Genomic DNA, 25,923 nt, shown 5'->3' on the forward strand with positions numbered 1-25,923 from the left:
CAACTTTGGGGGTCACCACATGCCAAAAAACCCCACCAGAGACCCCTGAAGAAGACCCCAAAGGACCAACTAAGGACTTGCAATAGGGGGTGTGACTATGTAAAGCAAAGTAAGGGAGAATATCTAAGGAATATAGAAACTGTGTGTGTGTGATATAAAGCCCTGTATGCTGTCCCTGAAGTGCTGAGGCTGAACAACAGCCCCTGAGCCAAAGCTGAGCTCTAGATGAACCTTCCAACCTACTGGTCTCTTTATCCATGTATTTGCTCCTTAGCTAAAACTGTGTATGTTTGTTGGTCAGAGATGTACTGTGTGCAAAGACTACCCCTGTATCTGCCCATGAACAAAATAAATGTGCTTATTAGTGAGATCTGTGAGTCTCAGCTCATTAGTGAATGATATTTGTATGTGTTCATTAATCAAATCTTATGTCTGATTGTGAGCAAAATGTGATCTTTATCTTTCTGTCTTTAGAGAGTGGTCAAGGCCATGGCAGTGGATGTGTGGCCTTGTTTGGCAGGACATGGGGCAGGTTGACTGCCTTGGTTTTCCCCTTAAGCCCTGGCCAGGCTCTGGGTGGAACCCAGGAGGAGAAGGGAGCCAGATGGTTTTGCACACTCGTAGCTCTGTGAGCTTGTTTCTCCAAGGCCAGAAAAGCTGGACCCCCTCCCAGCAGAGATGGAGCCCTCCCCTAGGAGTGGACGCCCTGGGTGGGATTTCCCGTGCCCGGGAGGGGTTCTCCAACCCTTGGCTGCGACCGGGGCTCCCCCGCTGCCGTGCGGGCCTGGCTGAGGGGAACAGATGAGGGCAACTGGGCAGGGACTTTTCTACTCACTCCAGGCACTCTTGGTAGGAACGATGAGGTGCATTACTGAGCTCAGCCCTTTGTCATTCTTTGCTGCTTTGCACTGCAGGAAAATTACACACTTGTTCTCCAAAGTTGGTGTCGGTGTCTCTTGTGCTGACCCTCGTCGTGGGCAAAACAGTTCCATGGGGCCCTGCAGTGTCACAATGGTCCCCTGATTCCATGAGACAACATTCCTAATGTACTGTCTAGACTAGAGGAAAATCACAGGAAGAGCCCTGGTTTGTTAGGACTTGCTTTGTCTGAATGAGTCCTGTGGGGCTTTTGGTGCTGAGTCCTTGAACCTCAGGTACTGAGGGGAGATTGCACAAACCTTTCCATTAGTCAGAGTCAGAAGGAGAACCCAAAATATCTCAAAGCATTAATGGGTCCCACTGAGGGGCATTCCCAATACAGGCTCCTCATGGACTCGCTGGAAGAGAGAATTGGAGGCCATGATTGCACAAACTTCTCTTGAGATTCAAAAGCAAAACCCAAAGGACTTTGAAAACCCTGCAGTCCCTTGAAGCATTAAGGACTTTCCTGACAAAGGGCCATTCCTGACAAAGCCTCCCCAGGGACTCTCCAGCAGATCCTTGGGGGCCGTGAGTGCAGGGAGGCAAAGGCTCTGTGCAGGCAGCTGAGATGTTGAGCCCAGCCTGGCTTGGTTGGAGGCAGCAGAAAGGCCCAGCCCTGACCCCCAGCCCGGGGAAGGCAGATCCTGTCCCTCACACCTCGCTCAGGGCTCTGCCGGGGGCACTGCCTTGGGGGGTGACGCTGAGGGAAGGACAAGGGGGTGCCAGTGCCCAGCCTGCCCGGGCCCTTTGCTGTGCCCTGCCAGCAGCAGCCTCCCCGTGCTGTGCCCAGGCTGCTCCTTTCAGCTGCGGGCACAGACAGGGCCCAGCTGTGCCTGCTGCTGTCCCATCCTGCGCTCAGCACGAGGGACAGGGCAGCCCAAAGAGAAGCCCCGTTGCTGGAGGGAGCCCAGGCCCTCGGGCAGAGGGGATCTCCCAGGGCCTGTGCCAGCCAGGGGCCTTGTGCTGGGCTGTCACAGGCCAGGGCAGGGGCAGCTGGAGAGCCCCTGGCCCAGCCCTGAGTCACAGTCTGAGCCATCAGCTCCTGCTGAGAGAAGGGACCTCACAGGCCCTTCCCCAGCCACCTTCCTGCTCTTGGCCTGTCCCCTCCAGGGGCACAAGTGACCTCACAGCCCCTTCACAGCCACCAGCTTCCTACTGGGTGATGAGTTCCTGAGGCACAACTGACCCCTTGATACTGTACCCAACCATGACCCTCCTTGTGGAGGACCACACACACATAAACTTGTGTCCTCATAATTGTCCAGTAGATTCCCAGGATTTCCATAGGGAGATGTTCCTCACAGGAACTGCTGTGTTTGCACTGGTGCATTTGATAGCTCCACTTCTGCCTCTCTCTCTATTCTCCTTTCAAAGAGCTCTCCAAGGAGAAGATTCCTTGAACTGTAGAATAGCAGAGGCTGGCAGAGCCCCCTGAGCAGCACTGCCCTGGCTGTGGCTGGGCTGCAGTTCCCTCTGCCCAGAGCAGCCCCTGTCCTGCTGGGTTGGTGCTCGTGGCTGCAGCGCTGTTGGTCCCAGCCCAAGGCTTTGGCTGTCCCTGGGCAGTGCTGGCCCCACAGGAAGCGTCTCTGCAACCACCCCCACCCAATGGGCTGGGCTGGGCAAGTGTTTCACAGGGGACATGGCTGGGACAGCTGGGCTGGACTGACCCAAGGGATATTCCATTCCATGGGATGGCATGATCAGCAATAACTGAGAGAAAGGAAGGGAGAAAGGGCAGGGAGGAGGGGGAGAGACGTGGATGCTCTTTATTAATACATTTGTCTTCCAAAGAAACCTCTCCATGGACTGAATTCTTGCCTCCCAGGGGTTTTCTTTGTTTCTGCCTGCGGCCTCTGCTTTTTCCTTCCCCCTCCCCAGTTAATCTCCCTTTATGTTGACCAGTGATTTTTTCCCCTGCTTTCCCCCTGTTGTCTGACTGAGGAGGGGAAGTGAGGGACCAACTTGGTTGTCACTGGATGGCCAGACAGGTTTAACCACAGTCACCTTGCCCAAACCTTCTCTTACAGGCACCCCCAGAAATGTCAGGTGTCCACACCTGAGCTTGGTCACGCCCTGCTCACCCCCTCCCCCAGGGCTGTTCAGAGACAGGAGTCCTTCCCTTGCACACAGTTCCTGGCAGCAGGACAGTGTCTGCCTGGGCTCCTGCTGCCACTGCCAGGGGCTGGAAGCCCCTCAGCCCTGGGGGCTGTCAACTGCTCTGCCCCTCTCTGAGATGCCCCACGGCCTGAGGGGTGGACACAAGGAGCTCTGTGCACAGAAGCACATCCCAGGGCTGCATCCAGAGGCTTTCCCAGGGCATGTGACTCTCCAAGTGAGAGCTTGTCCCTCTGGATTTATGGCCCCCCAGGAACAGCTGATGTTTGTGCTCACTGGGGTTCATCTCCCCACACACACATAGTGCCCACACTGAAGTCTCCTCAGTACTAAGCAAAGATGGATTTTTGACCTGGTCACTTGATATCTCTCTGTGGAGAGACAACCAACCTCTTGCAGGTGGGGTGAGAGGCCAGGGCTGGGAATGGGGGTGGCAGGGGCTGCTCTGTGACAGTGGCCCTGGGGCACCTTCCCAGTCTGTCCCTGGAACAAAGACACAGCCCAGCCCCTGCTCTGCTGCTCCCTCAGGGCTGTGCCAGGAGCTCTGGCTGTGCCAGGACACTGCTGTGTGCCCCCACCCTGCACACCCCCACTCTCAGCTGGGCACTGGCATTTGCTTTGCCAGGGCATTCCTTGGGCACATTGCTGACAGGGACTGTGGAGGAAGAGCCTGAACCCTTCCTGCCCTGCCCTCAGGAGATGCCCTTGGCTGATGCAGGTGCTGGTGTGGAGCCCAGCTCTGTGCCAGCAGTGCCAGGGCCTGTCCCTGCCTGTGATCCCAGCACGGACACGCAGCAGGACTGTGCCCAAGCTGTTAAGAAGGGGTCACCCAGGAAAGCTGTCCATGGAGTTGCTGTAGAGACCCAAGAAAGAAAGCAGCGACCTCTCAGACATAAGAGGGCTGAGACCAATTCCTTTGATTGTGGTGGGGGGACCTCTGGCCTGGCATCACAAAGGTCAGACAGTGAATACTCTGACCAGGAACAGGAATGGAGGGTCCCTGCCTTCGGCCAGGAGGAGGAAAGGGATGGTCGGGTCTGCTGGACTGGGTGGGTTGGATGGCCTGGCACGTGGGATCCACAGAGGTAGATAAGGGTGCACAGAGCACACTGATGCCATCGAGGCACAGAAGTGCAGAACCCATCTGGATCTCTGGAGTGACAGGGGATGCCAGGAATTGTCAGTGTTGGAGGCTGAAGTGACTTTAACGGGACAATTGGGAAAAGCACCCCACTGAGACTGGCCCAGAGGCCCCTTGTATCCTTGCCATTGATTACCTCAGGAGGGGAGACTTCAAAGATCCCAAGGGGTATCGATGGGCTTTTGGTGTGGCTACTGTGGCTACAGAGAAGGTCAAACAATTACCTACCCTGCCTGTCCTCTCAAAGGATCCTCCCATTGTGGGATTGCTGCAAGTCGAAGGCCAACAAGTGCCCATTGCCACCAGAACAGTGCCCTGAAGGCAGGATGGCACCAACTGGGACTCCACAATTCCCATTCAGGAACCAGTTCATCGACTGCAGAAACAGGGAGGGATCAGCAGGACCCGCTCACCCTTTACCAGCCCCATATGGCCAGCGTGGAAGCCTAATGGGGAGTGGGGGCTGACAGTGGACTATCGTGGCCTGAAAGAAGTCACGCTGCCTCTGAGTGCTGCTGTGCCGGACGTGCTGGAACTTCAGATGAGCTGGAGTCAGAGGCAGCCCAGTGGGGCCACAACTGATACTGCCCATGTGTTTTTCTCCATTCCTCTGGCAACAGAGTGCAGACCACGGTTTGCCTTCACCTGGAGGGGTGTCCAGTACACCTGGAATCAAGTGCCCCAGGGGTGGAAGCACAGCCCAACCATCTGCCAGGGACTGATCCAGACTGCACTGGAACAAGGGGAGCTCCAGAGCACCTGCAATCTATTGAAAATATCACTGTATGGGGCAAAACAGCAGAAAAAGTTCTTGAGAAAGGGAGGAAAATAGTCCAAATTCTTCTCAGAACTGGTCTTGCCATAAAGCAAAGCAAGATAAAGGGACCTGCACGGGAGATTCAGTTCTTGGGAATAAAATGGCAGGATGGATGCTGCCCTGTGCCCCTGGATGTAGTAAACAAAATAGCATCTACGTCTCCACCAGCTAACAAGAAGGAAGCACAAGCTTTCCTAGGCCTTGTGGGTTTCTGGCGGATGCACATTCCAGGTTACAGTCAGCTTGGGAGCCCCCTCTGTCGAGTGACCCGGCAGAAGAACCATTTTGAGTGGGGCCTTGAGCAACAACAGGCCTTGGAGCAGATCAAACAGGAGACAGCCCGTGCAGTAGCTCTGGGGCCTGTTGGAACGGGAACAGCTGTGCAAAATATCCTCTACAAGGCAGCTGGGGAGCATGGTCTCACCTGGAGCCTCTGGCACAGAACACCAGGAGAAACCCGAGGTCGACCATCAGGGTTTTGGAGCCGGGGTTATCGAGGATCAGAAGCCAACTGAAAAGGAGATACTGGCAGCCCCTGAGGGGGTTCGAGCCGCCTCAGCAGTTGCTGGAACAGAAGCGTGTCTCCTCTTGGCACCACGTTTGCCTGTGCTGCACTGGATGTTCAAAGGGAACATCCCCTCAACTCATCATGCAACCAGTGCTCCATGGAGCAAGTGGAGCAAGCTTTGATCACACAGCGAGCGCGAATGGGAAAACCCAGTTTCCCGGGGATCCTGGAAGAGATTATGGACTGGCCAGAAGGCAGGGATTTTGGAGCACTGCCTGAAGAGGTGACTCGTGCCCAAGAAGCACCACCATATAATGAGTTCCCAGAAAATGAAAGAGGGGATGCTCTGTTTACTGATGGATCTTGCCGAGTGGTAGGAAACCATGGGAGGTGAAAGCTGCTGTGTGGAGTCCCACACGACGGGGCGTTGAAGCTGCTGAAGGAGAGGGTGAGTCGAGCCAGTTTGCAGAAGTGAAAGCCATCCAGCCAGCCCTAAAGATTGCCAAAGGAGAAAAGTGGCCTGTGCTACACCTCTACACTGACTCCTGGATGGTGGCTAATGCCCTGTGGGGGTGACTACTGCAGTGGAAGAAGGCCAATTGGCAATGCAGGGGTAAAGCCATCTGGGCTGCTGCATTGTGGCAGGACATCACTGCACGGGTGGAAAACACGACTCTGAAAGTGCATCACGTCGATGCTCCCGTGCCCAAGGGTCGTGCCACTGAAGAACATCAGAACAATAAGCAGGTGGATAAGGCTGCCAAGATTGGAATGGCCCAGGTAGACTTGGACTGGGAGCAGAAGGGTGAGCTCTTTATAGCCCGATGGGCCCATGGAACATCAGGACATCTGGGAGGAGATGCGAGGTACAGGTGGGCTCGTGATCCAGGGGTCGACCTGACCATGGAGGCCATCACACAGGGCACTCATGAATGTGACAAGTGTGCAGCAATTAAGGGAGCCATGCGAGTAAAATCTGCCTGGAATAGAGGGCGGTGGCTGGATTTCCAATATGGTGAGGTCTGGCAAATTGATTACATTGGACCACTGCCACAAACACACCAGGGCAAGAGCTACAGACTCACCATGGGGGAGGCAACAACTGGCTGGCTGGAAACATATCCTGTAAACCAGGCCACTGCTCAAAACACCATCTGAGGCCTCGAGAGGCACATTCTGTGGTGACATGGGACCCCAGAGAGAACTGAATCAGATAATGGGACTCACTTCTGGAATAATCTCACAAGTTCTTGGGCAAAGAAACATGGCATCGAATGGATCTATCATATCCCTTATCACCCACAAGCCTCTGGAAGACTGAGAGGTATAATGGACTGTTGAAAACCATGTTGAGAGCATTAGGTAATGGGTCATGGAAACATTGGGAGGCAAATTTAGCTGAGGCCACTTGGCTGGTCAACACTGGGGGATCTGCCAACTGCCCTGGTCCTGCCCAAACAAAACCCCTACACACTGTGGGAGGGGATAAAGTCCTGGTACTACACATGGGGAAGTGAGGGGGGGAAGTCAGTGTGGGGTTCTCCTCCCATGAGAAAAGGCAAACCCATCTGTGGGATTGTCTTTGCTGAGGGACCAGGGTGTACCTGGTGGGTAATGAGGGAAGATGGGGAGACCTGGTGTGTGCCTCGAGGAGATTTAACCTTGGGGGAAAGATGATCTGTGTTCTGAGTTGTGTGTTGCAGGAGGTAAAGTAGCAGGAATGACATGAACCAATGAAGAACCAATTGTGTGAGGAGGAAGGAGAGTGCGATGATGACCCGGGACGGGCTGGTGTCGGTGCCCAACGATTGATTGTGTTGCTTCTGCTGTCCTGAGTACCCATCCTGATGGAATGGAGCCCAGCATCTGGAGGGGTGGAAGAAGGCCATGAAAATGGGAAAATAAGACCTATCTGTAAAAGGGCAGGGAATAGCAGTTAATCAAAATGTATAAATATGTACGTTGGGTCTAAAGACAGTTTAGGAATGTGGTTTAAGTAGCATGTGTTGGTAAGGAGGGATCTCAGTAATGAAGAATAAATACAATGGAATAGTCAGAAGATAAATAAATTATGTGGGGTCTCAGTATGACACAAATGGTGTGGAATAAGGGGTGGAGACTGTATTGGGCCTGGCTGAGCTGCAGTTCAGTTCCCCAGAGCAGCACTGCCAGTGCTGTGCTCTGCACTGGGAGCTGGAAAGGTGTTGATAACACACTGGTGTTTGGGCCACTGCTGAGCAGGGCTGGCACAACATCAGCACTGTCACATTCCTCCCCAGCTGAGGGCAAGACCCTGGGAAGGGACACAGCCAGGTCAGCTGAGCCCAACTGACCACAGGGACATTGCAGACCATGGGAGGTCAGCTCAGCTCTAAAGCTGAGGCCCGGAGCAGGAGGGGGGCATTCATTGTCTAATGGCTGCCTGCTGAGGAACCCTCACAGGTACCCAAGCCCTGCTCCTCGGGAGTGGCCGACCATGGCTGCTCATGGGGAGTAGAGAACAAACCCTGCTGTCTTTGGCTTCTGTGTGCACAAGCTTTGCTTTGCTTTTTGCTTTAAAAAAACTGCCTTATCTCAATCCTCTGTTTTTTTTTCCACCTTACTCTCTCCGCTGTCCCGCTGGGAAGGGGAGTGATAGAGCGGCTGGGAGGGCACCTGGTGTCCAGCCAAAGTCAACCCACCACACACCTGAACACTTCCAGAGACTCCACCACCTCCCTGGGCTACTTGTTCCAGTGCCTGAACACTCTCTCAGTGGAAAAAGTTTTTTTTTAACATCTAATCTGTGCCTCACCTGATGCAATTTAAGGTCATTTCCTCTCTTCCTGTCACTAAAGGCTTTGCAGAAGAGACCAACCCCCACCCCACTAAAACCTCCTTTCAGGTCACTGCAGAGAGCAATGAGGTCCCCCCTGAGCCTCCCCTTCTCCAGACTCAACCAGCCCAGTTCCCTCAGCCATCCCTCAGCAGACATGTTTTCCAGAGCCTTCCCCAGCTCCGTTCCCTTCTCTGGACACGCTCCAGCCCCTCAAGGGCCTTTTGGCACTGAGGGGCCAGAACTGGACACAGCACTCCAGGTGGGGCCTCCCCAGTGCCCAGCACAGAGGGGCAATCAGTTCTCTGCTCCTGCTGGCCACACTCTTCTCCACAAAGGCCACGATGCCCTTGGCCTTCTTGCCCCCCTGGGCACACTCTGCCTCATATCCAGTCGCTGTCAAGCAGCACCCCCAAGTCCCTTCCTGCTGAGCAGCTCTCCAGCCCCTCTGCCCCCAGCCTGGAGCGTTCCAGGGGGTTGTTGGGGGCCAAGGGCAGGCCCTGACACTTGGCCTTATTGATCCAGCCTGTCCAGATCCCTCTGCAGAGCCTTCCTGCCCTCCAGCACATCCACACTCACACCCAACCTGGTGTTGTCCGCGACTTTACTGAGGGGGCACTCGATCCCCTGGCCCAGATCATCCACAACGATGTTAAACAGGAGCAGCCCCAGCCCTGAGCCCTTGGGAACCCCACTAGTGACCGGCCCCACCTGGATTTCCTTCCATTCCCCACCACTCCCTGGGCCATCAGACACTTTGTCACCCAGCAAACAGGTCCCTGGGCAAGCCATGAGCAGCCAGTTTGTGCAGGAGATGCTGGGGGAGATGGTGCCAAAGGCTTTCTGGAATTCCAGAGAGACACATCCCAGCCTTTCCCTCAGCTGCTGAGCGGGTCCTTTGTCAGAGAAGGAGATGAGGTTGGTCAGGCAGGACCTGCCTTTCCCAACCCCACGCTGGCTGGGCCTGATCCCCTGGTTGTCCTGCCCGTGCCATGGGATGGCACTGAGGAGGATCTGCTGCATGGACTTCCCTGGTCCTGAGGTCAATGGGACAGGCCAGGAGTTGCCCAGATGCTCCTTTTGGCCCTTCCTGGGGATGGGCATCCCATTTGCTTGTTGCCAGTCAGCTGGGACTTGTGCAGTTGTGCAGCACTGCTGGGCAATGAGTGAGAGTGGCTTGGCCAGCTCTTTCTCCAGCTCCCTCAGGACTCTTGGCTGCATCCCATGTGGGCCCAGGCACTTGGGGGGGGTCTCACTGGCAGAGCAGGTCACTGACCATTTCCTCCTGCATTCTGGGGGCTTCACTCAGCTCCCCATCACCAACTGCCAGCCCTGGGAGCTGGGGATGCTGAGGACAACTGCTTTGGGTGTTAAAGACTGAGGCAAATAAAGCAATGAGTAACCTCATGGAACGATGGACCACTGTGACACTGCAGGGCCTTCTGGAGCCCTGGGACACTGGGCAATCTCATGGAATCAAGGCAGCACTGTCACCCTGGGAAAACTCCTGGAATTCAGGGCCCATTGTGACACTGCAGGTGTCACACATGGAATAAAAGGAACCCTGAGACGCTGCAGAAACTCCTGGAACCAAGGGAGCATTGTGACATTGAGGGGGCTGATGGAATCAGGAGTCCATTGGGACAATCCAGGGCCTCACGAAATCAAAGGAATTCTGGGACACTGTCAAACCTCCTGGAACCAAGGGTTCCTGCTGACATGCGTGTCCTCCTGGAACCAAGGGAGCCCTGAGATATTTCTGAACCTCCCAGAATCCAGGGGCCATTGGGACCCTGCAGAACCTCCTGCATTCAAGTGGTCCTTGTGAAACTGCAGGCTCTCCTGGAACCCAAGGATTCCTGGAACACTGCAGAGCTCACGGAACCAAGGGGCCACTGTCCCACTGCAGCTGCTTCTGAAGCACAAGGGACCCTGGGACAATGGGAAATCTCCTGGAATCCAAAGGGCATTTTGGGACTGCAGGGCCTCATGGAACTAAAGGAACCTTTGGAGACTCTGGAAGCTCATGGAATCCAGGGGCCATTGGGACATGTGGGGCCTCCTGGAAGCAAAGGAACCCTGAGAATTTCTGTGGGAACAAGTTAAGGCAGCAGCAGCTGCATTCAGTTAATCAGGATCCAAAAGGAGTGTTTTGGCCTTGACTGGTGTTTTCCACCCAGAGAAGGCTGTTTGCCAAAGTGGAAACCACTTGGAATGCTCTGCAGGGCAGCCTGTGTTTTTCTCTGGTGGTTGAACACAGCCAGCACATGAGGGGAGAGGAATGTGTGGGATCAGGGCACTGCTTTGGGGCCATGCTGGGAATTCCAGTGGACTAAAAGACAAAGCCCAGGCGCTGTTTCCAAAGGAACCCCAAGGAAAGGGGGACACTGGAAAGATGGGAGGACAAGTCCCACAATGGAACTCTGTGTGTGCAGCCTCATTTTCTCCTTCAGCATCCACAGGAGAGGGGGCAAAAAGTGGGGGTTGGGACCCCAAAACTGATTGGGGGGGATATTGGGGATTGAGGGGAAAATGGGAAATTGGGAAGAACAGGGAGAAGGGTGGAAAAGGGGGGGTGGTCTGGCAGGTCAAACAGTCCCGTGGGGGTCTTTGGACACACTGGGGTTGGCAAAGGGGGGTGGCCCCCCAGAGCTCCCAACTTCCTGTGGGGTGCTGGGGGCTGCTGGATCCAATCTCAGCCTTGGATTATGCCAACACTTTCAGTTTACAGGAATTACAGAGCTGTGACTGAACCACTTCTGTCCCCCAGATTTAAAGGATGGCAAATCAGATCTGTTGATAGAAATTAATTATTTAGGGTTACAAATGATCAGACAAAAGATCTCCATCACAATTATTTACTGCACAAGAGAAACACTAAAACTACCAGGAGTACAGGGGAAGAGAGGACAGTGCTCTACACTAAAGCAATTGTTGAAGCAATTCTACTGAAGCTGGCACCAAAGCAAGAATTCTTAATTAGAGACAGATGGAACTCCCCCAGACCAACGCTCGTGGGGAGATCTCTGCTCTCAACCTCCAGCAGTGACCTTGGGGGGTCCCCAGCCAAGGCAGGAATCTCCACACACCCCCAGGAAGGGTTCTGTTGGAAGAAGCTGCCCCTGGGAAAGGGGACTGGCCCTTTGTGGTCAAAAGGGATGGACTGACAGTCACTGGACTCCAGGGGTTGCCTCCCCATCAGGGGGTTCATTTGGGGTGGAAGCAGCGGCCGAAGCTCTTCCTGCCTGATGAGGTAGGAGTTCTGGATGAAGCTCTTCCCGCACTCGGGGCAGAGGGAATCCTGCTTCTTGTTGCAGAGCACTGCAGGCACAAATTGGCTGCAGAGAACCTGGTCTCTGCACAGAAGCTGGTGGATGGAGAGGAGCTGGCTCTGGCCAAGGTTACTGTGTGCCATGCTTTAGTCCTGGCTGGCACCAAGGTGCTGATGACTGGCGTGGGGTCAGTGACACTTTCCCTGCCTTGCTCAGGTGGCTGTGCTGCTCCTGTATCACACCTCTGTGAGCTGCAAGAGCCCTGGTGACTGGAATGAGTTTGACTACAAGACCCAGGTAATCCCTCTGGGGTTCCCTCCCTTGGGGTGCAGCAGGAGCAGCGGTGGCTTTCAGGGGGTGCTCTGAGACCTGCCCTCCTATTCTGGGTCCCCTTAAAAGACAGTGTGGAGTGGGTACTGCAGTGCTCACCGGTGTTTTTGGTCTGTCAAAGGCTTGTGGCAGCAAGTGTGGGCACCAGCATGGATAGGCAAGGGAGCTGCCTGCTGCCCCAAGTCTGCTGTGGTTGCTTCCTGTGAGCTGCAGCAGAGCTGCTGACCCCATGGCTCCTCTGACACAGGTTGAGCTGGCATCAATCCTCAAATTTGTGCTGGATAATGAGGAGAGCCTGAATGAGAACCTAGAGCCATTTCTGCTGACGAAAGGTGAGTGCTGTGTCTGCTCATGCCTGAGGAGATGTGAGCTGGTCTGAAACCTCTTCCCACATTCCCCACACATGTACGGCCGTTCCCCAGTGTGGATGTGCTGGTGTAGGATCATTTCAAAGCTCTGCCTAAAGCTCTTCCCACATTCCCCACACTTGTAGGGCTTCTGCCTAGTGTGGATGTGCTGGTGAAGGATCATTCCAGACCTCTGCCTAAAGCTCTTCCCACATTCCCCACACTTGTAGGGCTTCTGCCCAGTGTGGATGTGCTGGTGCTTCACAAGGGAGGAGCTGTGCCTGAATCTCTTCCCACATTCCCCACATGTGTAGGGCCCTACACCAGTGTGGATGTGCTGGTGAGTGAAGAGGCTCGAGCTCTTCCTGAAGCTCTTCCCACATTCCAAGCACCTGAAGGGCTTCTCCCTGCTGGGAGGCTGCTCAAGGACCACCAGGTCAGAGCTCCCCCTGAAGCTCCGGCCGCCTTCCCGGCACAGGCTGGGTCTTTCCTCCTCAGAGCACCCTGGGCTGGCTTTGGAGCCCCTCCTGCGGGGGGATCTCCGGCCCTTTTCCTCCCCGCTGCCTTCCTGCGCCGGGGAGCCCTTCAAAACGGCCTCTCCCACCAGGCTCTGCCGGGGGGATTTGTCCTCCGGGCTCTCCGTCCTCAGCTCGGGGCCTGGGGCAGGAAGCAAGAAGGACAGGGAGGGGATTTGCCTCCGGCCCACAGGGAAGGCCAAGGACATCCCCCCAACTCCGGCCCCGGCAGGACGGCGGCGCCAGCGGGGTTGTCCTGCAGCCGGGGCCATGCTCGGCTGACAGAGCCAGCACAACACCCGCCCAAAGGGACACTGACTGCCTCCTCACCTGCCTGGGGGGCCCAAGGCATCTTCCTCTTCCTCGCAGCCTCCTTCATCTGGCCAAGCTTTGGGAAGGAGAAATCCTGATGGGGGGGAAAACAAGGGCTGAGCGTGTTGGCTTGGGGGTTCCTCCTGCCCAAGTCCATCTCTAGAACACATCGGGCATCATCTGTCCATAAAAACCTCCAAAACACCAAGATTCAGCCCAGAAAAACAAAAACCACCAAGATTCAGGAAAAAAAACCCTCAGAAATATCGATATGAACCCCCCTCAAACTGCAAAAAGTTAAAGTTTAGCCAGTAAATACTCCAAAATATGAAGATTCAGCCAATAAAAAGGTGTTTAATTGGGAGGCTGAGGGGAGTGAGGTCATTTCACGAGCACTTGATTGAGTTACTATATATTAATAAAGAGCTGTATTATTGTAGTTTCACTTAAAACTTGCCAGGGCTGTTCCTCGAGCTTATATGGCCCCCTGCCAGTCTGGGACTCCTTCTCCAAACCACCAATCCAAGTGTGCCAAACGCCCTGGTTGGTCAGTGCCGGCTGGGGCAGCGGGCACTCGCTGAGGGGATGAGAAAACTGCACCCGGGGCTGGGCTGAAAGAGGCTTCAGCACCACTTCTGATGGCCCAGGGGCAGCATCTGGCTTCTCCCAGACAGAGAGAGGGCACTTGTTCCTCTGCAGGGAGTCAAGGGCAGGAGGGTGACTCCTGCTGCATGGATGGAATGGCAGAGGATCCCTTGGGTCCCCAGGATGGACCAGCACTCGGAGATACAAACTGCCCTGGGGCTGAGGATGCAGCTGCCAGCACAGATTTCCCTGCAAAGTCTGCAGTGAGTCAAGCTCTGGAGAGGAGATTGTGCTCCATGGATGGGATTGCAGAGGGGCCCTCAGGTCTCCAGCAGGAATCAGCAACCAGGAATAGACACAAAAGGGCCTCATGAAGATTTCTGGGGAAGTGTCCTGGAGGGAGGGGACAGTGTCACCCCACCAGGGCAGGGCTGGCAAGTGGGAGGCTGCTCCAGGGCTCTGCAAGAGGCCTCGTGCTCTGCTCGGCCCCAGCACTGGCTGGTCCCAACACCCCCGGCTGCCCCCGGCCCTGGGCAGCTCTGCTGCCACAGGCTGTGCCCTCACCGTGGCCCTGCAATGGCCCTGCCTGTCCCTCACCCGGGGCCCTGCCCACATCCCTGTCCCTTGGCTCTCTCTCTGCCAGCTCAGTGTGGGGCACACGGGCTGGGGGTCCCTCCCAAGCCCCCCGGGCAGCCGGCGTTGGCTGGGGGGATGTGAGGGCTGGGCCTGCTCAGCACAGCCCCGGCCTCGTGCCCAGCGCCTCTTTCCTGCCCCACACAAGAGCTTCCCGGCCCCCCCAGGGCTCCCCTGCTGCTGCCTCTGCTCCTGGCCCTGCCTTTGCTGCTCCCTTGCCTGGGGCAGCGGCTGCAGGGGGGGGATGGCAGCAGCTTCAGCTCCACGGCACTTCCTGGGGGGAGCTCAGCCCGGGGGGACGGGCAGGGACCTGATGGGGATGGACAGGGGCCCAGCAGGGACAGCCAGGGCCTGCAGGGGAAGGCACAGGGACAACCTGGCCCCCCACACTGCCAGGGCTGTCTCTGCTCCTCCTTGCAGGCTCCGTGGCCAGGCACAGGTGGTGTTCCTGGGTGCCCACCATCTCAGCACTTGCAGCCGCTCAAATCAGCGCCCACAGCTCTGCAGCAAAGCCCCAGCTCACCTGGCACACAGGGGATGGACACAGCACCTGCTCGGGGATGGGCACACACAGCTTTGTGCCTTCCCCACCACGGGGCTCTCCTTCCTCAGCAGCACCTCTGCCTTGCACTTATTCTCAGCCTCACCTCAGGGACAGCTCTGGGCTCACCTCCGCGCCACTTCTCAGCCTCACCTCAGGGCCTGGGCTCAAGGACAGGAACCTGCAGGGAGGGGACATCAGGTGCAAGCTGAGGGCTGCCTGCCTGCACTGGCCTGGGGGCTTCTTTCTCCTTCTACAACCAGCCCAGAACTCAGCCTGCTTTGCTAACACCACACATTTACAGACTAACCTTGCAGATAGATATGGACAGACATCTCTATCCCCCTGGGGATGGAGCCTCAAGCATGTGCTGCCACAGGAATGGCAATCAGAGAATCACAGAATCAGCCACGTTGGAAAAGACCTCTGAGATCATCAAGCCCAACCCTGGATCCAACCCCGCTGTGCTTCCCAGACCATGGCACTGAGGCCACATCCACTCTCACCTTCAACACCTCCAGGGACGGGGACTCCACCCCCTCCCTGCCCAGCCCATTCCAAGGCCTCATTACTCTCTCAGCAAAAAATTCCTTCCTAATATCCAACCTAAACCTCCCCTGGCACAGCTCCAGACCCAGCCCTCTTGTCCTACTGCTGCTGCCTGGCAGAACAGCCCCACCCCCACCTGGCTACAACCTCCTGGCAGGGACTTGCAGAGAGTCAGGAGGTCTCCCCTGAGCCTCCTCTTCTCCAGCCTCAACACCCCCAGCTCCCTCAGCCTCTCCTCACACCACTTGTGCTCCAGAGCCCTCCTGCCTTCCAGCACATCAACACACCCCCAGCTTGGGGTCACCTGCACATTTGCTGATGAAATGCCTGGTTCTGCAGCAGCTGCAGATGCTCAAGGGGCAGCAGGACCAAGTCAGGGGCCTGGGGGGGCTGGGGGGCTTTGGGGTGTGAGAGGGTCCTGGGGGAGCTGGGGAGGGGCTTTGGAGATTGGGGGTACAAACCAGGACAGACCAGGACAGACCAGTACAGACCAGTACCTCCTCACTGCTCCCCAGATCTCTCCTGGAGTTGGGCCACGTTGTCCTGGGACACCTGAGCCCCCCCAGTGCCCTCCCAGTACAGCCCAGTGCCCCCAGTACAGCCCACTGTGCTCCTGTCCCAGGGTGTGGGTGATCCCTCTTTGGGGGGGTTGGAAGGGATTTGATGGGGGGGTCAGGGGGAGATTTGGGGGATCTGAGGAGTTTGGATGGGGATTTGGGGGGTTTTGGGAGGCTTTGGGTGCATTTAGTGAAGTTAAAAGAGCTCTTGGGGGGTCAAAGGGATCTGTGGGGGGAGGGGATTAAAGGGGAAATGGGGGTTAGGGGACATTTGGGGGGGTTAATGGGGTTTGGGGGGGTAGAGGAGGGGTAGCACCACAAGCAGGTGAATCCTGAGACCCCCCCTTGGTGTCTCCAAGACCCCTTTGGTGTCCCTAATTCCCCTCTTGACACCCCAAGACCCCCCTGGTGTCTCCAGTGTCCCCAGGGCCTCCCCATGGCCCCAATTCCCCCCCGACACCCCCAATTCCACTGTCCCCAAAGCCCTCCTCACTGTCCCCAAACCCCATCCCTGATGTCCCCAACTCTCCATCTCACCCCAGGAGCCCCCCCTGGACCCTCTGACCACAAAAACGACCCCCCACACACACTCACAGAAAGGCCAAGGGCATCTGGGGACACACTGGGGACAGTTGGGGGGCTTTGGGGAGCACTGGGTGATTACTGGAGGTTACTGGGACACACTGGGGGGAACCAGGGGGCACTGGGAGGGACTGGGGGTTACTGAGGGAAACTGGGAGGGCACTGGGAGGAACTGAGGAGTTACTGGGGGATTACCAAGACACACAGGGGGACACTGGCTGGTTACTGGGCCATACTGGGGGTTACTGGGTGCACACTGGAGCATTACTGGGCCATACTGGGGGGCAGTGGGAGGTCACTGGGACACACTGGGTGGTCACTGAGGGGGTTACTGGGCTGTACTGAGGATCACTGGGAGGTCACTGGGATATACTGGGGCACGGGGATCCTCTTACCCAGATGTGGTACATCTCCCCCCTGCACTTTAGGGGACAACCCCAGGACCCCTCCCCTGGGGGCTGGGGGACCCCATGAACCCCACTGCTGGGCTTTAGGGGACCCCCGGGCCCCCCTGTGGGGTCTCTGTGTGCTGAGTTTTGGGGGTCTCTGGGGTTCAGGGCGGGCATTGGGATCCCCTTTCCCTGGGGTCGCTCCGCCGACACAGAGACCCCATAAAATCCCCTCAGAACCCCTCAAATCCCCTCAGAAATCCACCTCTGGACCCATCGAAACCTCCTCAAGGACCCCACAAATCCCCTCAGAGACCTCATCTCCCCCCCCCCGGACCCCCTAAACCCTCTCAGTGACCTGCAAAACCCACCTGGGATCCCCAAGCATTTCAGGGACCCCAAAAACCCCCTCAGGGACCCTCAAAACCGTCTGGGACTCCCACTAGAAACCCCCAAAACTTCTTCAAAGACCCCCCCAAAGGCCCCCCCAAGACCTCCCAGTTCCCTCGGAGACTCCAAAACTCCCTCAGGGATTCCCAAACCCATTCAGGGACCATCCACCCCCCCCCTTAAGTCCCCTCAGGACACTAAACCCCTTCAGAGACCCCCCAAAACCTCCTCAGGGACCCCCCAGGGACCCCAAAACCACACAACAGCAGAACAGCTTTCTGTAAAGGAAGGGAGCAAAGAATCTGAGAAGGAGGAGACCAAGGAAAAACTGAAGCAAAGCAATAAAATCATCCTGGCCCTTGCAGTTTTTCTTTCACCTTTTTCTCACTTTTCCCGTTTTTTAGGGTTCTTCTTTTCGTTGGGTGGTTTTGATTTTTTTTCCCGAGGGATTTTCTCAGGAATCAAATCTCCCATTCGGGTTCTTGGGAGGCCCCCGGGCCCCGCCGCCCCCGAGAGGGTTCCAAGGCCCCGCGCTCTGACCCTCGGGAACCCCCGAACCCCCCCGCCAAACCCTCCCGAGCCCTCCAGCCTTTCCACCCACAGCCGCGCTCCCCGCAGCCCCCGAGGGGATCCCCAGACCCCGCTCTCCCGCACCCCCCCAGCTCTCACAGCACAATGCGGGCCCCGCCGCCATCAACGATTCCCGGAAGTCGACACGGCGCTCTGCGCGCGCACCGCCTTTAGCGAACACCGCCGCAGCCAATCAGCGCGCGGCCACGCCCCCGCACGGCCACCGCCGCGCCTGCGCCCCGCGCGGGGCACCACGGGAGTTGTAGTCCTTGCGGGGGGTCAGAGCGGACATTTGCACGTGAGCGGAGTGAGAATAATACGTTTTTCTTTTTCTCTCTTTTCTTTTTTTTCTCTTTTTTATTTTATTTCTCTTTATTTTTTCTGCTTTCCTTTTCCCTTTTTTTTCTTTCTCTTTTTTCCTTTTTTCCTTTCTTTTTTTATTATTTGTCTCATTTTTCCTTTTTTTCTATCTTTTTTCTCTTTTTTTCTCCTTTTCCTCTTTTTTCTCCCTTTTTTTCCTTTGCATTTGCTTTTTTAATCTTTTTTTTATCTTTTTTCTTCTTTTTTTCCCCATTGTTTTCTATCAGTTGTATTTTCAAGGAAGATTTAAATACAGATCAAAACAATCTCCATGTACATATCTTACAACAACAGATAATCTCCCATTGTTTCAGGTTCGTGAGGATTCCCATGATCACAAACACTGAGACACCAAGGATGGAAGCCAAGCAACTTTATCCTGCCCCTTGCCATAGTGTTCAATCTACACCCAGCCCTGGATTTCTGGAAAGCCGCTGGGCAGGAGCAGGAGATGGAGCTGGTGCTCAGGAGGGGCAGGCAGGCCCTGCACCTTCTGTTAGAGGCACTTCAATCATCCAGGAGATCCAACGGTTCCAGGGCTGTGTGTCCATTCTTCAGGCATCCAGCCCCGGCGCGGCCCCTGACCTTGAAGCGCCCCCCTGGATGCCCAAGTGTCCCCTAAATGTCCCCCCCAAAACTGCCCCATAAGTGCCCCCCAGGATCCCCAAGTGTCCCCCAGTACCAACTCTTTATTCCTGTTTATTATTTCACTTCCTGGGTGTCTAAAACATTTCTGGCACGGTTTTGCCTTGGGGGAGCTGAACCTCACTGCTGGCAGCGGGGACTTGGCTCACAGCTGAGGAGGGTCTGTTACCAAAGGTGAACCTTATGGGCTCCAGATTGCTGCAAAAAAAGAAGAAAAACCCCTCTTTGCTGTGTGCAGCCAGTTCTGTGAGCAAAGCAGGACCCAGGAGACTGAGCAGAGTCAGGATGGGTTGGGAAATGTGGAGCAAGGTTGTCCACACTGTGTCAGACCTCAAGGGAAAGCTCCAACCAGTCTAAACCTCCTTAGGAGAGACCCTGGATCCATATCAATCAGAGAAAGCTGCAATCAACTCTTCTCAAAGGAGAAAAGTAACAAACTACACCCTTGAAAATAAGAGTGCATGTTTATTAGAACCTCTTTGAAGTATTTCTGCGTTTTAAGAAAACTTCCTCATTAACTGCACTAGACTAGAGGAGAATCAAGGCAGAGCTGTGGTTTCTTAGCACTTGATGTATTTTAAGGACCCCTGTGGTCCCCACGGTGCACTTGGTGCCGAGTCCTTGAACCTCAGGTGAGGTTCTCCTCTGAGAGGAGATTGCACAAACCTTTCCATGAGTCCCAAGTCAGAAGAGAAACTCAAAGTATCTCAAAGCATTAATGGGTCCCACTGAGGACCATTCCCAATCCAGGCTCCTCAAGGACTCCTTGAAGGACATCACTGCAGGCCATGATTGCACAGATCTGTCACAGACTTTGTGTCAAAAGCAAAAGCCAAAGTGCCCTTAAAAACTGAACTACTTCAAAGAATTGATGAGCCCCACAGAGTGTCACAACTGACAAAGCCTCTCAAGGGACTCATTAGAGCAGGTAACTGCAGAGGATTGCACAAACCTCTCAGACACTCAGTGTGGAAAGCAGAACACAAAGTCCTGTGAAAACCCTGCAGTCCCTGAAGCATTAACGAGCCCCACTGGGTGTCCCAACTGACAGAGTCTCTCAGGGGACTAATTAGAGCAGGTCATTGGAGGCCATGACTGAACAAACCTCTCAGAGGCTCAGTGTCAAAAAAAGTACCTCAATAAACCCTGAGTGCCTTGAAGCATTAACGAGCCCCCCTGAGGGTTGTCACTGTCTGAGGCTCTCACGGGACTCGTTACAGCAGAGAACTGGAGGCCATGGTTGCACAAACCTCTCAGAAATGCAAAATCAAAAGAAAAACCCAAATTGCTCTGAAAACCCTGCAGTCCCTTGAAGCATTAAGGAGCCCCCGAGGGCCATTCCTGACAAAGCCTCCCCAGGGACTCTCCAGCAGATCCTTGGAGGCCGTGGGTGCAGGGGGGCAAAGGCTCTGGGCAGCAGCTCAGATGCTGAGAAAAGCCTGGCTTGGCTTTGGGGAAGTTTCCTTCCTTTTCAGGCTTCCTCCAGCTTTGGGAAACGCTGCCTGTGAGATTGGCACCACCTAAGAAGGGCTCTGGCAGGTTCCTGGCAGCAAAACTGGCCTGTCCTGGGCTCCACTCGAGATCTTTGGAGCACGGAGACACCCGAGAGTTAAAAAGAGGAGGCTGCAACTTTGACAACATTTGGGAACAAGGAGGGATTGCTGGTATGTGGAGAATCTGCATGGGAATGGTTGCTTTGAGTTAAAGCATTAAATTAAAATAAATGTGGGTATCTCAATGATTTGTTTGGGTTTTAAATAAGAATATTTAATTTTTCTGTATATTTATGTTATGAAGTTGGTAGATTAGAAAACAATCATAGTGACTTTTCTCTCATGCAAACTTTAATTGGATCTTGGAACTTTTGAATGACACCTCTATGAGACAGATAAAACTCACAGGAAAATGGCACAAATACTGTGGGAAAACATGAAAAGTATTAAGATGACATGTTTGTGTGAATTCAGTTTTTTCTCTCGAAAAAATGCCCTGTGCTTGTCCCTTGGCTAATTGGATACTTGATGTTTTCTGACCTGCTGTTGTCATCAGTGACACCTCCGAGTTTAAGAAGACTTTTCAGTGGGTGTTGTAAGGGCTCAGGAATCCCAGGGACAGAGCAGCAAGGTTGGGAATGCTGGATTATCAGTGACTCTTTCAGAAGTTATAAAAACCTGACCTGTTCAGGAAAATCAGGTACCATGGGGAGATCACCCTCTTTGAACCACTTTCTTCTCCGGATGACTGAAAACTGCAGGACACACTGGCACTCCTTGCATTAACCTGTCTTTTAGCACAGTTAGGAACCCTGGTTATTGTTGCATAAACCATTGCTTCCCTGTCCTCCTAAAATGCCCCACGGATGCATCAGAGCCACTGCATTCCCTGGAAGAGAGAAGCCTGGTTTACTTCCAAAGGTATTCACCCCTCACCATGTAAAGGTGAATGATTCAGATCTTGGACAGTCTCCCAGATCTCTGTGTGCTGACAGAGTGCCAGGGGATGAGCTCCCACATGTGAGGAGAGCTGGGATTAATCTCTCTCACCAAGGTCTAAGAACTGAGCCATCCCTTGCCTTGCTTTGTTCGGATTGCCTGTCCTTGCCTTACCTTGCCTTGCCTTGCCTTGCCTTGCTTCCCCATTTTCATCACTTTCCTCCTTTTTCACCCTCTTTCTTCTCAGTGTTCTTACATTAAATGCATCTCTTCAAGATCTGGACAAGGAATGTAAGCCAGACTGTTCTGCAAGGGGCAGACACTGCAGCCACAGGGCCTGTGCTTCCCGGTGTTCCTGCTCATCTACCTGGTGGTGCTGGCAGGGAACAGCCTGGTTGCCTCCTCACTGTGCTGGACTCCAGCCTGCACAGCCCCACGTGCTTCTCCTGAGGAACTTGTCCTTCCTGCAGGTCTGCTACACCTCCATCACTCTGCCAAAAATGCTGCTGTGTCTCCTGAGGGCAGATGGCAGGATCTCCTTCCCTGGCTGTGCTGCCCAGCTGTATTTCCTGGTTCTGCTGGGCAGCACCCAAAGCCTTCTCCTGGCTGCCATGGCCTACGAGTGCTCCATGGCCGTGTGCCACCCCTGCCCTGTGCCCTGGCCATGAGCAGGGGCTCTGCACCAGGCTGCTGCTGGGCTCCTGGGGGGCTGTGGCACCAGTGCAGGTAGGACAGACCTACCAGCTGTTCCCTTTGCCCTTCTGTGCATCCCGTGACCTTCCTCACTTCTCCTGGGACGTCCCCCCGCTGCTGGACCTGGCCTGTGCAGACACGTTCTGGCACCAAGTGGGGCTGCACACCATCACCCTGGGTTTTGTAATCCTTCCCTTCTGCTTGATAGTTCTGTCTTACATTAAAATTGTCAGGGCAATTCTGAAAATCCCCTCAGTTCTGGGCAGGCACAAAGCCTTCTCCACCTGCTCCTCACACCTCGGGGTGCTGACACTCTTCTATGGCTCAGCCACAGTCGTCTACTTAAAGGGACACTCGAGGGATTCTGGAGATCCTGACAAATACTCTGCCCTGTTTGACACAGTTGTGACTCCCATGTTTAACCCTCTCATCTATATTCTGAAGAATAAGGAAGTGAGAATGGCCTTGAAGAGACTCCTATGGACAAAGTGATCCTACAGAGGGTGTAAAATGGTCCCAAATGCTACAAGTCCCACTGGGGTATGTGGTTGCCTGAACAAAGCATCCCATATTTGCTCCAACAAAACCACGTGTCCAGCCTGGCTTTCCTCCTCCTCCAGGAGGGGAAAGGTGTCCTGAGGCATTCCTGTTATGTCCTGCCCTGCCATGACATCTTTGTCCTCCAGAGCACCTTCAGTGCCCCAAAAGAGTTCAATGCCAAGAGCTCCTTCCAACTGGGTCTGACCAATGTAACATTAAGGGGAAACAGTGCAATTGTGGTCAGTCATCAGTGAGCCCCAGAGGTGACACAGCCCATGAGAGGTGACTCCCCTTGGGTTTGACAAATCCCTTGCTGGGCCTCATGGCTTATGGACAGTGTCCCTGTGTGGAATCAGCTTAAAAAGCTAAAGGATATGAAGGGCACCTTGCTCTGCTATGAAATCTTGCACTGAGTTCTGTAAGGCTTGAGTAACTTGGCATAAAAAATTTATAATTATTAAAAACCCACCAAGGGGACAGTTCAGCACCAGAACAGGGTCCCAGAGACCTGTGGACTTTCCATCTGTCATGGTTTAGCAATGTCAGCCAGAAACTCAGCACTGCATAGTCACTCACTCCCTCCCCACCAGTGGGATGGGGGAGAGAATCAGAAGGGTAGAAGTGACAAAACTCCTGGGTTGAGTCAAAGACGTGCACACGTGCAAGGCCAAACCAGGAATTCATCCCCAGCTTCCCATGGACAGGCAGGTGTTCAGCACCTCCAGGAGAGCGGGGCCCCGTCCCAAGTAACGGTGACCTGGGCAGACAAACACCATCACTCCAAAGTTCCCCCCTACACACCCTGAGTGTGATGTCCATGGTCTGGAGCAGACCTTGGCTCAGGGGGGTCACCTGGCCCAGGTGTGTCTCCTCCCACCCTCCCACGCACCCCCAGCTCCCTCCCCAGCGTGGCCATACCAGGGGCAGGAAAGGCCTTGGAGCTGTGCAAGTGCTGCCCAGCAATAACAAAACTGTCGGTGAAGAGTCGTGATTGTCAATAAAGACACAAAGAGTCTGGTTGTGTGCAGAAAAGATGTCTCTCTTTATTTTCTCATCTGCCTTTTCATACCCCTTGCTAGCAGCAAGCAGTAACCTTATTTTAGGTAAGCAAGCAACAGCATTTTCATTGGCTAGGATCTATTGGTGATACATTTGGCAAAGCTCAAGGCCTTATTGCAGTTCCACATCCTAGGCCTACCAACTTTACAGTCTGCCTTTGTTTTCCCCATTAGGGCAGTGTACTGACTTCCTTATCATCAAGGATACACCCCAAACCTTTCCCAGTCAATATCTTCATCCTGAGAGCCAATAGACCCACTATTAACCCCTTCAGAAGGGTCTGTGAGGTCCCTTCTCTCAGCAGGAGCTGATGGCTCAGCCTGTGACTCATGGCTGGGCCAGGGACTCTCCAGCTGCCCCTGCCCTGGCCTGTGACAGCCCAGCACAAGCCCCTTTGGTTAAAGAGGCCCTGCAGTGGCCTCTGGATTCAGTGAGGTTCTGCAGAGTCCCAGGGCTCCCCTGATTCCATGAGGCCCCGCATGTCCCAGTGACCACTTGATCCCATGTGTTTCTGCAGTTGCCCAGGATTCCTTTTGTTCCATGAGGCCCCACATGTCACAAAGGCCCCTTGATTCCAGGAGGTTCCACAGTGTCCCAAGGGTCCCTTTAGCTCCGTGGGGCTCTTTGACATCCCGTGACCTCCCGGCTCTTTAGGAGCCCTGAGAACTTCACCAGGGGGAAGTGCCGGATTCTGCCCTGGGATGGGGCAACCCCGCATGGACGGACAGACTGGGAAGGAGAGGCTGGAAAGCAGGGCCGGGAAAGGGCCCTGGGGGTGCTGGTGGGTGGCCAGTTGGCCCTGAGTCAGCAGTGCCATGGCAGCCAGGAGGGCCAAGCCTGTCCTGGGGGCATCAGGCCCAGCATGGCCGGCCGGGCCAGGGAGGGGATTGTCCCGCTCTGCTCTGCCCTGGGGCGGCCTCACCTGCACCATTGGGGCAGTTTGGGGGGACACAATGGAAGGGAGAGATTGAGCCATTAGAGAGTGTCCAAAGGAGGGCAAGGAAGATGGGGAAGGGCCTTGGAGGGAAGGCGTGTGAGGACACTGAGGGCACTTGGTGTGTTCAGCTGGAGAAGAGGAGACTGAGGGGAGACCTCACTGCAGGTCCAACTTCCTGGGGAGGGGCAGAGGAGGGGCAGGCCCTGAGCTCTGCTCTGGGGGGACCAGGGACAGGACTGAGGGAATGGCCTGGAATTGTGTCAGGGATGGGTCAGTTTGGATCTTAGAAAAAGATTCTTCCCCCAGAGGGTGGTTGGGCACTGACCAGGCTCCCCAGGGCAGTGGGCTCAGCACCAAGGTTGACAGAGCTCAAGAAGTGTTTGGATGATCCTCTCAGGCTCATGGTGTGACCCTTGGGGATGGTCCTGTGCAGGACTAAGGCTTGGGCTGGATGATCCTTGTGGGTCCCTTCCAACTCAGCATATTCTGTCATTCTGTGATTATCAACCCTGTGTTCAGCACAAAGCCAAAACAAAGCCCTGCACCAGCCATGGGGAAGAAATTTAACTGTACTCCCCCTGAAACCAGCACAGCCTTTAGGCCCCAGGGATGGTCTCCTTGTCTGCTCATTCCTCCACACTCTCTTTTCAGTGATGGCATCTTAACCAGACAAACCCCTGGGAATAATTTACTTGCAAGTCTTCAAATCCTTTGTGGTTAATTAGACAGATCTCAGAAGTGCATTCCAAGTGAATATAATGTATTAAAGAAACAATGAGAAAACATTTCCTTTTTTATGTCCCGTTTACTTTTTTTCCTGCGTAAACATTAATATCAGCAATACCCAGTCGATATTGATTCTGGGCAATTCTTAATTGTCTGAATAGATAAGAAAATCAACACCCTCTATGTCTGAGAATCCATCAGACTTTATCCCTATCCCCACCCCACCATTCCCTCATCAAACCCCTGGCACTCAAAGCAGCCTTGGGCAAATCTGAGCTCCCTCCACTCAAGGCTGGACCTGCAGGTTTCAGCTCCTTGGCACCAATTCCCACCTGCTTGGCTTGGAGAAAGAGCTGCCTGAGACACAGAGGGATGTTCATTTATTGCCAGCAAACAAAAGCAGAGGAAGGCACAGCTCAGTAAAAACCCAGAAATCCTTCCCCTGCTGTATATTAAGTCCACATGGCCTGCACTGAAGTCCACTTTGCACAGTAGATCGTCTTAGACCAATGGCAAACCCCTTCTGTGTCAAGCACACATCCCAAGATCCTCCAAACACTCCCTGCCCCGGATTCTGTCCATATTTGCCCTTTGCACACAGTAAATCACAGATTGTGTGAGTCCTTCCTCCGTCCACAGAGG

The 25,923-nt window shown here is 54.7% G+C and overlaps 1 protein-coding gene and 1 long non-coding RNA gene across 2 annotated transcripts in view; one reads left to right on the forward strand and one right to left on the reverse strand.

The window, feature by feature from the left end:
• The window catches only part of LOC135405718 (uncharacterized), a 239,892-nt gene that overhangs the window by 4,866 nt on the left and 209,103 nt on the right, over window positions 1–25,923 (forward strand). The window lies entirely within an intron of this gene.
• Window positions 11,591–14,929, reverse strand: LOC135405530 (zinc finger protein 79-like). The gene is made up of 3 exons (XM_064640241.1): window positions 14,835–14,929; window positions 13,112–13,187; window positions 11,591–12,923 (listed from the first exon to the last, which is right to left on the reverse strand). Exons 2-3 carry the CDS (start codon window positions 13,158–13,160, stop codon window positions 11,719–11,721), a joined length of 1,254 nt encoding a protein of 417 aa, XP_064496311.1. The 5' UTR covers window positions 13,161–13,187; window positions 14,835–14,929; the 3' UTR covers window positions 11,591–11,718.

This window comes from Pseudopipra pipra, chromosome W, assembly GCF_036250125.1.
Source record: "Pseudopipra pipra isolate bDixPip1 chromosome W, bDixPip1.hap1, whole genome shotgun sequence".
NCBI lineage: Eukaryota > Metazoa > Chordata > Aves > Passeriformes > Pipridae > Pseudopipra > Pseudopipra pipra.